Source organism: Mercurialis annua, linkage group LG1-X (assembly GCF_937616625.2).
Source record: "Mercurialis annua linkage group LG1-X, ddMerAnnu1.2, whole genome shotgun sequence".
In the NCBI taxonomy this organism is placed as follows: Eukaryota; Viridiplantae; Streptophyta; class Magnoliopsida; order Malpighiales; family Euphorbiaceae; genus Mercurialis; species Mercurialis annua.
In genome coordinates, this window is record NC_065570.1 from 56,228,528 (window position 1) to 56,240,633 (window position 12,106).

The window sequence follows — 12,106 nt, forward strand, 5'->3', positions numbered from 1 at the left end:
AGGTGGAAGAATCTTTACTATATTTATTAACCCTGAGGTGACGTAAAATTGTTTTTTTTTTTACTATGAAAGGTAAAAATAAAAGCAAATCCAATAGGACGAGTTAAGTACCACCAACCCGAAAAAGAGCAGCTGGCGGAGGATCCAGTTAGAGTAAAGAAAACCAAAGTAGAATCACATGTTTATCCTCTGCTCTCACCGACGGCTTCGATTTAACCCATAACCTTCTCATCTAACGGCTCTCACTGTAACCGCGTTTACTCACTAATCCTTTTCTTCTTTCATTCATATCTCTTTTCTATTTTTTAATTTTTTTTAAAAGTATTCACAAACAAACATAAATCCTTTCCTTAGACCCTAACCGTGTTTATTTCTTGTTTTCTCTCTAAACAAAACCAAGCAAAGCAAAACAAAACAAAACAAAACTCTCAGATTCATACTTTTCTCTCAAAAAACCCTTAGATTCAAGAAATTTGTTTTTTTATTAATAGTAATAATATACTTTACATATGTATATATTTGAAACTTGTATTTATAAGATAAGATGCAATCAAACGGTTCTGATTCATAGCAGCAACAGCCGCCGCCTCTTCAGGAACAGAACCAGCGGCAGCAGCAACAGCCACTGGCACCACCGCAACAGCAGTGGATGGCTATGCAGTATCCAGCTGCTGCTATGGTAATGCAGCATCAGATGTTACCACCTCAGCATTATGCGCCGCCTCCACCTCAACACTACATGGCTGCATACCACCAGTATCACCATCCTCCTCACCTACAACAACCTCCGCAGCAACACCATCAGAACCAGAACCAGGGATCTACCGCCGAAAATAAAACTGTTTGGATTGGTGACTTGCATCACTGGATGGACGAGAATTATTTAAACAATTGTTTCGGTTTGACTAGCGAGGTATAAACTACAACATGTTTGTTTTATATACATGTACTATTTTCTGCTATATTAACATTGTATTTTGCATGCTAAATTTGAATCTGTCTCTAAACTTTTAATCATACGATTTCATTGTATCGTACAGACTGTTGGGGTTTATTTTCATTCCAAATTTGAAATTGATCGATATGTATTTAAACATTTAAAGTGTTATACATGCCAATAATGTCATATAACATAACTTTTTTAACTAAGTAATTCTATGAATAATATAACAAATTAAAATTAACTAACAATAAATCATTTGGATATTATTTTCGAACTGATTGTCCAAGGCTCCTAGTGTTTTCTTGAGTACAAACCTATTTAAATTACCAAATGATAGTTTCGAGGAGAAATGGAAGTCACAAAAGTATCCCTTTTTAATTCCATTTTTCTGTTCTCTTTTTTGGATAATCAAATGAGCCAAATTTTATTTTCTGAATGTTAGACTTGAGATTCTGGATTTTGTTTTCACCAAATTTAAGTTGAGCTAAGCACACAAAGACAGATGAATCTCTTGTACCAAACTTTTCATATTCTAATTCCATTTTCAAGAACTTAAAAACGCCTATTTTGTTTTTTGAAATAGTTGTCTTTTTGTCTAACAATTATTTTCATGTATTGTACAGATTGCTTCCATCAAAGTTATACGTAATAAGCAATCTGGTTTGTCCGAGGGATATGGATTTGTGGAATTCTATACACATGCAACAGCTGAGAAAGTTTTACAGAAGTATACTGGCATTCTGATGCCTAATACAGTTGGGCAGGATGAGCTGGTACCTGTCTCAGTGATCATGTCTTAGTAGAAGTTATCTGAAACTGGATACCTATCAATCTTACCGTGATCGGAATTATGTTTTACAAGAAATGTTGCATTGCTAGCTTGTTTATCTGTTATATTTTGGATTTTGGCAGTTCCGATCAGATTTTGGCAACCAATGGGGTGGAGCATACTATGGAGGGCAAGTTTACGATGGTTACGGATATGGTGTGCAACCACCTCAGGATCCAGGCATGTACGCTGCAGCATATGGGGATTTTAATATTTCCGGTGTATGGCAGCCACCAACAGCAAGTAAGCTGAAAGAATTGCAATGACCGGAAACATGTAGCTTTAGCAATCCGAATCTTTCACGAGTAGAAGAGGCAAAATAACCTTGCCTCATTTCACTGTAGTTCTATTCATTATGTAGAATTCATATAAAATCCCTCCAATTTTTGGAGTGGAACCGAATTTTGATGACACAAAGAGATAGTTTTGTAGGGATTTTAATATTTCAGTGATTTGTTTAGAATTATGGAAAGATTAAGAACATCTTATTTTATGGAATGCCTGATTTTGTGAATGTGTCCGTAGAGTGATGAAAGAATAAAACGGGTGCTCTAGTATTTTTGCTTGGTAGAATTAAAATGTTATGTCAAAAAAAATCTACTAATATTTAGAAGGCACTAAAGGACTCTTCATAAAATGAAACAATAGATGTAGTATTTTTTTTTTCCAAAAAGTTTAATAAGTATGAATGAAAGAAAAAAAATTTAAAAAGCAGAATGCGAGAATCATTTGTCCAACTAGATAAGTAGGGTGGCGCCGTGAAAAGTTAGTTAGTTGTATTTGTAACCTTAGAGAAGGGCGAAAGGTTTCTTGGCTCTGCAAAGTCTGAGTGGCTAATGAATTGGGATTTAGAACATTTGGAAAATAAAGAACACACCATAGTCTATTATATACTTCTCACGCTCCACGTGACTCTGCTGCTTCCATTTTTAGACTACCGTCTTATCATGTTTCTAATTTATCCTCTTTTTTTTTCTAATAACAGAAGGAGAAACTTTGTTAGAAAAAAGGATAATTAAGGATGAGATTTTATACACTACACTCAATAATGAGATGAATGATTGGTTCTTAATTTTTCTACATATAGTAGTATTTAGAAATTGGGGAATATTATATTTAAGAATTAATTAATTGTTAAAGTGCAATTCTTAGCAATTTATTGTGTAATTAGAAGCTTTAATCTAGCTGGAAAAGTGTTGGTCTCATGGCTGCACAGCACTCTGGTGTCGGGTAGGCTGACGGGGGCACATACGTACTCTATTTTAAAAGTAAACATATTTTATTTCCTTTGCATATTACTACTATTGTTTATGATTACATGCCTCATTTTTTTATTCTAATAAAACAGATCAATATTATAATTTTATGGCAATTAAAATTAATTAATTTAAAAAAGTCAAATTATAAAATTTCTCCGATCCATACATTTTAGAATTTTTATATTTTATTTTGAAATGCTTTATTCTAGAACTTTTATTAATTTTTGAAAGACTTTTAAATTAAATTTCTCTTTTAACTTATATGGACACTATCGTTAATAAAAATAAAATATATTGATTAATGTTTTGTAATGTTTTTTTTTTATTTTTGTGTAAAATAAAATGAGATTTTTAAAATGGAATTGAGAGAGTAATATTTTTCAGCATAAATTATTAATAATATTATCCTCAATATCAAAAACATAATTGTCCACTTTTATATTATCACGTAGTTTTAAAAAATACAATTAATGTTATACGTTTTTATAATTTTTTTATACATTCTTGTTTGATATAATCACAAAAATCTCATTTACTTATAATTAGTAATAAATATTAATTCATTAATGAGTTTTAAATAGAAAAAATTATAGAAAATTAATTTCAAAAATTGTTATATACTATTAGAATTGGATAAAAATTTAAAAAATTAAAAAGGTGGACACGAAACAGCGTGTTGTGTGTGTGTATAAAGTATAGCATAGTATTTTTTTAAAATTTTCACATACTATTTTTTAATCTTCTTTTTAACAATTTTATTCCATTTCAGAATAGAACAGTAGAAGAAGCACGTGATTGGTAGATTGCGATTTACCAAAAATGAAGGGTCGATCGGTGACAAATGATAAGCCCACGAAGGATTATGTTTAATGTGTCAGTCGTTTATTGGCTACAACACTGGCGTAAAATAAAACGTGGCATCCAGCATCTTCTACAGGTGTACCTACTATAAATTTAATTTTGGGTCGGCGCGCTAATTGTTTGTTTAGGTTTAAATTTTGAATTAATTACTAAGGATTGTTATTGCGTAGAGATTTGTTTGATTAAAGTAATGAAGAAAGGTTTAATATGGCAACAGCTGGCTAATGGCTTTCCTCTCTTTGCCCAACACGTCGCCAATGGCATCAAATTTCTGTTTCGCTCTTCTTCTTCCTCCTTCTGCTTCTACTGTTAACATTCAATTTCACCGCCCAATTTATAGTTCCCCGACGTCGTTTTCAATTCGTTCTTCTACTTCCTCCCCCTCTTCATCGTCGTCATGGGCTTCGTCCTCCTCCACCGTTTCCAGTTCGCAGCAGCCCAAAGTTGTGGTCACCAGAGAACGCGGCAAAAATGGCAAGCTCGTTAAAGCTCTGGTGTCTTCTCTTTCTCACTCTCGCATTCTTTTTTCTTGCATTTTCGTATTATAATTTTGATTTATGAATTTTGACTCTCTTTTTTTTAACTTATATTGATTTTTTCTTTGCATTTTGATTTGAGTTGATTATTGTGTATTATCTGTCAATATTATTCAAGTGTTTGATTAAATACGAAAACGAAATGCTGCACTTTCAGCAGTCTAATTGTTATTTAACTAATTTGCACGCCCATTTTTCAATAACAGTTACCTACATACTTAACTCATCACTGTTCTCCATTTCAGGCCAAATGTGGGATCAACTGCCTGGAGCTTCCTCTAATTCAGCACACTCAGGGACCTGATTTGGATAGACTTCCCTCTGTATTAACCGGTAAATTCGCTTAACTTGTCGGATTAGCTTTTGCTGTGTGAAACACTACTTAGTGTGTGTAATCATGAAATACATATCTTTACTTGTTAGGCTTCTTCTATTTGAGCTCTTTGATTATGGGAGAAACCGATTTTAGGTTCAGTGCAGAGAGTTTTCTTTTACACGATATGGATGTGAGGTGTCCTGACTGATGTAACTAAGCTGATTATCTAGTCCCACATATCTTAAATGCCCTCAGTGGCCAGATGCTTATGTTGCTGTTCCATTCAAATGTTATATTCTCCTCGCTATATAATTATTTGATAGGTGAATATTTTTCAGTATGCTGAGCAATGGAAGTTCTCTTGCATATTCATGCTCAATTTTCTTGTACTATGAATTGTCAACAACATAACAAGTGCGTGTTAACCACTTCAATTTTTTAATCTCTCTAATTCGATATAACGATTTCAGCAGATACTTCTTTTGACTGGATTGTCATAACATCCCCTGAAGCAGGCTCGGTGTTTCTAGAGGCATGGAAGTATGTAAATGAACTTCTTTCCTATGTGCTTAATTTGATTCAAGTTCCTTTAATTTTTCCTCATAAATGTAATGGTCTTCTGTTAGCATTAAATGTCTGCACAAAATTATGTCCCTGAGTGCATGTCTGTCTCTTTATTTTCTTGTGCTCAGTTGCTTACCTGATTATTGGTGAATGGTGAACTCGTTTTTCTTCGCCCAAGGATGCATATGCAGACTTAGAAGTCTATTATGTTCATATTAGGCTAGAACAAAACTAGAAGGCCTGGAACTAAGCACTTAACAACTTTATTTCTTGTAATACTTAATACAGCTGCAGGTAAGGCATTATGTCATTGAATATACATGTTTGAGTATGTTGATGAGCAAAACATCTGCCCATCGACATCTACTGAAACAAAATTCAGCTATTTATTTTCAACCCATTTTGTATCAGTAAAATAGTAAACAAGAGTACTTTGCTGTGAATTTATGCCGTGTTTAACACATGAAAAAGTCATAAAATAATTTATGGTTCATATGGTTATTAAAACTGTAAGTATAAAAAGGAATAACCAAATTGAATTCATGAATTTAAGTTAGTTTGTGGACGGATAGAGATTTTTTTTCTTTTACTTGCGAGTTCATTGTCTCGGTATCATGTACTTTTTTTAGTTATTCCAACAATCAAATGTATACTTTTCTGGGTAATAGACATATTTTTGCATAAACAGTTGCATTGGTTCAGTTCTGTGCAATATGCTTGTAATGCAGGTCTTATATGAGGATGTCTAGAGTAAATATCGGCTAAAGCTATTTTGTCATATCCTTGTTCAGCTTCGTAAAATATCACTTGTCTTTTCTTTTCCTTAAAAAGTTAGTAATATATGTGTTCTTAACTATGTCCTTAGGGCAGCTGGAACCCCAAATGTCAAGGTAGGGGTTGTAGGAGCTGGTACAGCAAGCATTTTTAATGAAGTATTACAATCATCTGGACAATCTCTTGATATTGCCTTTACACCATCTAAAGGTACTCATAAGAGTTGTACATTTTTACGCCCATGTTGAATTTTTTTTGTCCCCTTACGCTTCACTGAACTACTAAACAATTTTAATATTCTTATCTCCTCGCTTGCAATCTATTTAATGTTTTCCTCGACTTCTTTCACTCTTCAGCTACAGGTAGGGTTTTGGCATCAGAACTTCCAAAGATTGGGAACAAAAGATGTACTGTATTGTATCCAGCTTCTGCCAAAGCAAGTAATGAGATCGGTTAGTAAATACTGTGTGGCTGTGTGCTTTCACAATGCTGTATATGAGAAGCTGCACAAGAGTAACTTTGAGCATCTTTCCTATATATATATTTCAGAAGAAGGCCTGATGAATCGCGGATTTGAGGTTGTAAGACTAAATACATACACTACAGTAAGTATACAAATTTTCAAAAATTTCTGGTTCAGATTACTTTAAGGAAATTGATTTCAATGTTAGGAAATGAGGGTATGATAGAACTGATTATATCAGTATATGTCTGTTTATTGTTGAATGACCAACTACCAGCTTCTTGATAAATCTTGTCAGTACAGTAGATCACACAAAACTTCAAATATTATCATGAATTCCATGCATTCCGATACTTCTCCGACCTAATTATGCTTCTTTTAGGCTGCGTTCGCTAAGTGTGGTTCTTATTTCATGTGTTCTAGGGCAGCTATAGATATTCCCTCTTTGAGTATAACTCATCCCTTTTCAGTTCAACATTAAGTAAATGGAGACATTGTTACAGATTAATTTGGTTGGGCAAGTTCAATCCTCGTAAAAGGGTTAGGAACATATTTTAGCAGTCTTTAATTTTAAATTCTGCATGGTCTCTTTTTATTCTTGTTGTATTTCGCAATGGCCTTACCTATGGTGTAAGCAATGATCTCTGGGTCCTTAGACGTCATATGCATCACTAGGATGGTTATGTCATAGATAAAGAACTGTGATATATTTTCAGACTCTCATTTTGTGTTTTTCCTTCAGATTCCCGTTGATCATGTTGACCAATTTGTTCTGAAGCAGGCACTTAATTGCCCTGTTGTTGCAGTTGCTTCTCCTTCTTCAATTCGGTAAGTGGCTGGCTAGTTTTTTCTCTTGGTAATGAGGAAGTTCTTTAAGTGAACTTACTGCTATGTTTGCCATAGACCCTTGGGCAATGATATTTCTGGTAGTGGTGTTATGGTGCCTTTTGGTATGATTAAATGTTCGCATAAACCATTTCATTGTGCCATTCCCCATTTGAGCTACCGAGTTCTTTAATGTACTCGATTTATATGCCTCTCTATTTTGCAGTGCCTGGGTCAATCTTATTTCAAAATCAGAGCAGTGGAACAACTCAGTAGCCTGTATCGGTGAGACAACTGCTTCAGCAGCAAAACGTTTGGGCTTGAGGAATGTTTACTTTCCAACAAATCCTGGTTTCGAAGGGTACTTCTTGCTCTTTCTGCCTCTACTCATTCACATGTCTCTGTAATATTAGTTACTGCAATCTGGATTTTCATTTCTTTTATACAGCGTTAACACTGTTTCGCCAGAAGTTTGTATAACATTCCTTATTTAAAACGTTATATTGCGACAGGTGGGTGGATAGCATTGTTGAAGCATTGGGGGCACATGTTGACTCCTAGAAGTCAGAAGTCTTTCAGGTGGTTATGGCTTCTCCATTTCTTCATTCATTGGCTCTCTTTAGACATTTTCTTATCGGATGCCTTCTTTCTAGAAGGTTAATTGAATTTTAAATCTCTAGTTTCTATCAAGTCCTTAGCAATCTGAAATAATTTTTTAAAAAAATTCATCTTCCTGTATTGTGCTTCACCTCCCTTAAAAAGGTTAAATGGTGATGCAAAAAGTTGGCTGCAAGGCACTGATGCACGCATTGCAATCAGCAAGCAGAAAGAAGATGATGTTTTGACATTTGGAAAGCTTCCCTTTGAGGTCAGTCTAAAGACTATAGAGGTCATAACCGAAAGGATTAGGATATTGCTGAAAAAGAAGCTTTGCGCTTGTATATATTATTTCTAATTCTAACTGAAATTCGATATCCATGAACACCTATTTGTCAACGCCGAATTTTGCACTTCACCTGCTGACTAGAAGCAGAAATTTTTATTTTACTTGAGGTAATTATCATTGTATATCACTGTATTTATCCCCATTGACCGGCTGAAGCTTATTAAGGTTTTTCATACTTGGTGTACTTCCGCTGTTATTTCAGAATGTAATATGTTCGCTCATGTGTGCAATTAATAATGCGGCAAGCTTTTCCCATGAGCGGCAGATGAATATCTCTACGCAATAATAATCATATTATGATCTTATGATAGTGCATTATAGTTTTAGGTGTATGCAGCATAATTTATTCTGCCCGCCTTTAGCATTAAACAGATGAAACTGATTCATTAATGTTGCATTTTTAAACTAAGTACTAACAGGCCAAATTCTTGTAAAACTACAGTTGCTTACAACACTAAATCATCTTCTTCTTTTGTCTATACGTAATGATAAACACTGTATTATTTTTCCCCTGAATGATTAAGCTGAAGGCGGAAGCTTCCCTTGTATGAATGAGGAGAAGAGAACTAGAGCTCTTGCTGGCTGATAACTGGGAACAAAATGTCCTGCTGCTCTTACACTAACAAATGTCAGGTTTTCATATTCAACAGCATACCCTCCAACCTGCACAGGATTTTTTTAAATTTGCCGTCAAATCAAACCACACATATTCTCACTTCACTCTAGAAACTAGCCTGAGGGAATTCGATAAAGTGGCAGACGACTTACCTCTCCTTGAGTGTACCAAGCGTGCCATGGCCAGCTCTGAACTAGTGGTTGCAATTTGTTAATGGCATATCTTGTACTTGTAATTGGTACCACACCATCTGCGTCGCCACTGCAATTTTATTGTTTTATGGTTAAGACTACTTAAAATTGAAGAGCTTGAATTAATTATTATATTAAACGAGAATGATTCAGTTTATAATAACAAACCTGTATAACCATATGCGAATTCCCTCGCTCATTAACTCTTTAATTACTGGTAAAACTGAATCTGGCGAATCTTCCCATGTCTTCCATGAAACTCTCGGGCTGAATTTGAATATGTAAATCATATGGACATATAACCCGAAATTAAAAATGCATATATTATGAAATATGACATGGTACCTGCAGGATTCCCAGAAATAAGGAGTAGCAGGGACATTGGCATGCAGAGCCATCTGTACTTGTGGATTGTTCAAGTATGCTTCGATATAGTTCGAAGAGCAAGGATCAGATCCTAAGAACTGTCCATGAATAAATTTCTATTATCCAAACAATACAATTGAACAATCACATTTTAATTTTGAACATTTTTAAGAATATTTGAGAAAGAAAAAAGAAACCCCCACTTACGGTATCACAGCTTGAATTAAAGGAAACATTGCACGAGGGAGCATAAATGTTGAATGCATAAATGTTACCCATTTCTCTAACTGCCAGGTCCAAGAGATCCTGGCAGAAAAGAGAAACATTTGGTGAAGAGAAGTTGCAGTTTGATAGAATTAGCTGGTGAACGTCATCTGGCATGAACGCATGTGACCAGAAATAATCCAACCAACCCAGAATATATGTATCATCGTCCATAAACGCATTCCCTAACTGAATATATATCATCAATTAAAACTGTCAATAAGATTAATCTATGTTGTACGGAAATTAAAAAGTGTTGTATTATCACATTTTATTACTAGAAAGTGAAATACTATTGAAACTCCAGAATATGTATAAACTATTACTATACAGAATGTTTGTAACTCACGGCAATTCCTTTAAGATTGATCTTGGTTCCATCAGTGTACATGTTGTTGTACAGAATTTGCCTAGCAAGTTGGGGTGCGAAATGACCTGCATACGCTTCTCCAGCAATAAAGAAGTCTCTGTTCTTATACTCAGAAAACCTCTCTAACCAGTTTACTATGAAAGTGCACGAATCCCAAGCGGTGGACCAATCCCCATTTGAGGTATAGTCAGATGTATTAGAGTATGAAAATCCAACTCCGGCAGGTGCTTCCAGAAAAATAACATTAGCATCTGAAATTGAAGTATACAATTTGTGAGACTGCAGGCTACTAATTTACAACTAAGGAAAAATGACTCACCAATATTCCAGGCATATTCATTCTGTTCAAGAGTTTCACCATCCCTGCTAACTCTAAACGGGCCAATCTCCATCATAGCTCCGATGCCAAAAGCGGAGCAACCCCGTCCTGTCAATCAAAAACGGGCAAAATGATTATTTTTATGATAACAAGTTATAAATATTAAATTTCAGAATTCACAACTGGTGTCAGAAACAAACCTCCACTGAGCCACAAGACAAGAGGCTTATCTTCTGGGTCCTGGAAAGACTCGACGAAGTAGTAGAACAAAGCGGTGCCGGCGTATTCATCGACAGTCACATATCCCGAGTACTGATTGAACTCTAGTACTCCGTTAAGTGGCTGTCCGGGCAAGCTGATGATCTTATCTCTCTCCTTGAGTCCAAATTGAGGACCCATGTAGACCGGAGAGTAGACCTGAGATTTAACCGAGACAGAAGTGTTTGTTGGTTGTTCAGTAGAATTGGTTCCTTTAGTAATGTATTTGAAAGGGTTAAAGCCATTGCTTCCGTAACAGTTGACAGATGTTGAAAAGATGAAGATGGAAATCAAACAGAAGACTATATAATTTGGCATTGGTGATGAATTATGTGAGAATGTGGATTCTTACAAGGTGGTAAGAGTGTATAGTATATTTATATCAACAAAAATTTGATGTAGTAGTTGAAGGATGAGCTGTTATGTGATGTTACGTAGAGGAATTATGTTGTAATGAGGAAATGAAGCAGAGAAGAAGACCAGCTTGGCATTACTAAATTGAGGGTTGAGATCTTTGTTTCTTATCTTGGGTTGATTCGTATGCAGAAACCTTATTCTTGTTGCAAACCCAGGAAAGCGAATCCCATGCATATCTTTGATTTCAGACTCCATTTATATATCTTAAAATATCATCCTTGAAACCAAGCGGGGATAGCTCAGTTGGGAGAGCGTCAGACTGAAGATCTGAAGGTCGCGTGTTCGATCCACGCTCACCGCAAACTTTTTTGCCTTTGTAAGGCTTTATGCGCCTGGGCCTTAGATTATTGGGTTTCATCAGCCCTTATTGTATTCCGCAATGGGCCAGAATGAACTGGGATCACAATCGGCCTAAAACCGTTAAAAAGTTTAGGGATTTTTAGACAAATACCTACCAAACACATACTTATTCTCAAAAATACCTTTTGACCACAACTAGTTGAAATTTACAGTTTGACCAATTTTTTTTATAAAAATACTTTTTTTATTTGCAATAATACGATTTCGGTTTCTAACAGTTTACGGTTCACTAAATATTGTTTTAACTAGCAGTTTACTAACCGTTTACTAATAGTTTACTAAAGGGTAAGTTAATTTACTAATTGTTTTCTAACAGTTTCCTAACGTTTTACTAAAAAATAAATCAGACTCCTAAATTTATAAATAGAAAATAATGTAAAAAATTAAGTACATAATAAACAGAAAGTCATTTTGTCTTAAGATTTCAAATTGAAACATACACAAAGTTTTGGTACAACTCAAATTTTTAATTAACAATTCTGTTCCAGCTAGCTTTAATCATAATCTCAGCCGGATTCAACCTCATTATTGTGGTTGTCGCTCCTCTTGTTGCCAGATTTCTCACCGCTCTCAGCACCTCCACCAGAAAATCCAACAATCGGCAACCCATTGCCGGCCCAGCAATCGAC

The 12,106-nt window shown here is 34.9% G+C and overlaps 3 protein-coding genes and 1 non-coding gene across 5 annotated transcripts; 3 read left to right on the forward strand and 1 right to left on the reverse strand.

Annotated features, from left to right (window-relative positions):
- Positions 1-400: 400 nt before the first annotated feature.
- On the forward strand, positions 401-2,249 carry LOC126665475 (polyadenylate-binding protein RBP47-like). The gene is made up of 2 exons (XM_050358292.2): positions 401-913; positions 1,567-2,249. The coding sequence occupies exons 1-2, from the start codon at positions 650-652 to the stop codon at positions 1,741-1,743; spliced, it is 441 nt and encodes a 146-aa protein (XP_050214249.1). The 5' UTR covers positions 401-649; the 3' UTR covers positions 1,744-2,249.
- Positions 2,250-4,048: 1,799 nt separating this feature from the next.
- Positions 4,049-8,500, forward strand: LOC126664730 (uroporphyrinogen-III synthase, chloroplastic). 2 transcript variants are annotated; one of them, XM_050357257.2, is made up of 10 exons: positions 4,049-4,386; positions 4,674-4,761; positions 5,215-5,284; positions 6,174-6,292; positions 6,439-6,534; positions 6,632-6,687; positions 7,288-7,373; positions 7,597-7,731; positions 7,883-7,949; positions 8,133-8,500. In XM_050357257.2, exons 1-9 carry the CDS (start codon positions 4,117-4,119, stop codon positions 7,929-7,931), a joined length of 969 nt encoding a protein of 322 aa, XP_050213214.1. In that variant the 5' UTR covers positions 4,049-4,116; the 3' UTR covers positions 7,932-7,949; positions 8,133-8,500. The 2 variants fall into 2 exon arrangements, with proteins under 2 accessions (XP_050213214.1, XP_050213215.1); XM_050357258.2 differs by having other exon boundaries at positions 5,218-5,284.
- Positions 8,501-8,673: 173 nt separating this feature from the next.
- Positions 8,674-11,069, reverse strand: LOC126664729 (serine carboxypeptidase 1-like). Its single transcript, XM_050357256.2, has 8 exons — positions 10,643-11,069; positions 10,443-10,550; positions 10,103-10,374; positions 9,697-9,942; positions 9,469-9,587; positions 9,292-9,390; positions 9,085-9,193; positions 8,674-8,979 (listed from the first exon to the last, which is right to left on the reverse strand). Exons 1-8 carry the CDS (start codon positions 11,016-11,018, stop codon positions 8,836-8,838), a joined length of 1,473 nt encoding a protein of 490 aa, XP_050213213.1. The 5' UTR covers positions 11,019-11,069; the 3' UTR covers positions 8,674-8,835.
- Positions 11,070-11,345: 276 nt separating this feature from the next.
- Positions 11,346-11,418, forward strand: TRNAF-GAA (transfer RNA phenylalanine (anticodon GAA)). Its single transcript has one exon. It is a non-coding gene; the product is annotated as a tRNA-Phe (tRNA).
- The last annotated feature ends 688 nt before the right edge of the window (positions 11,419-12,106 follow it).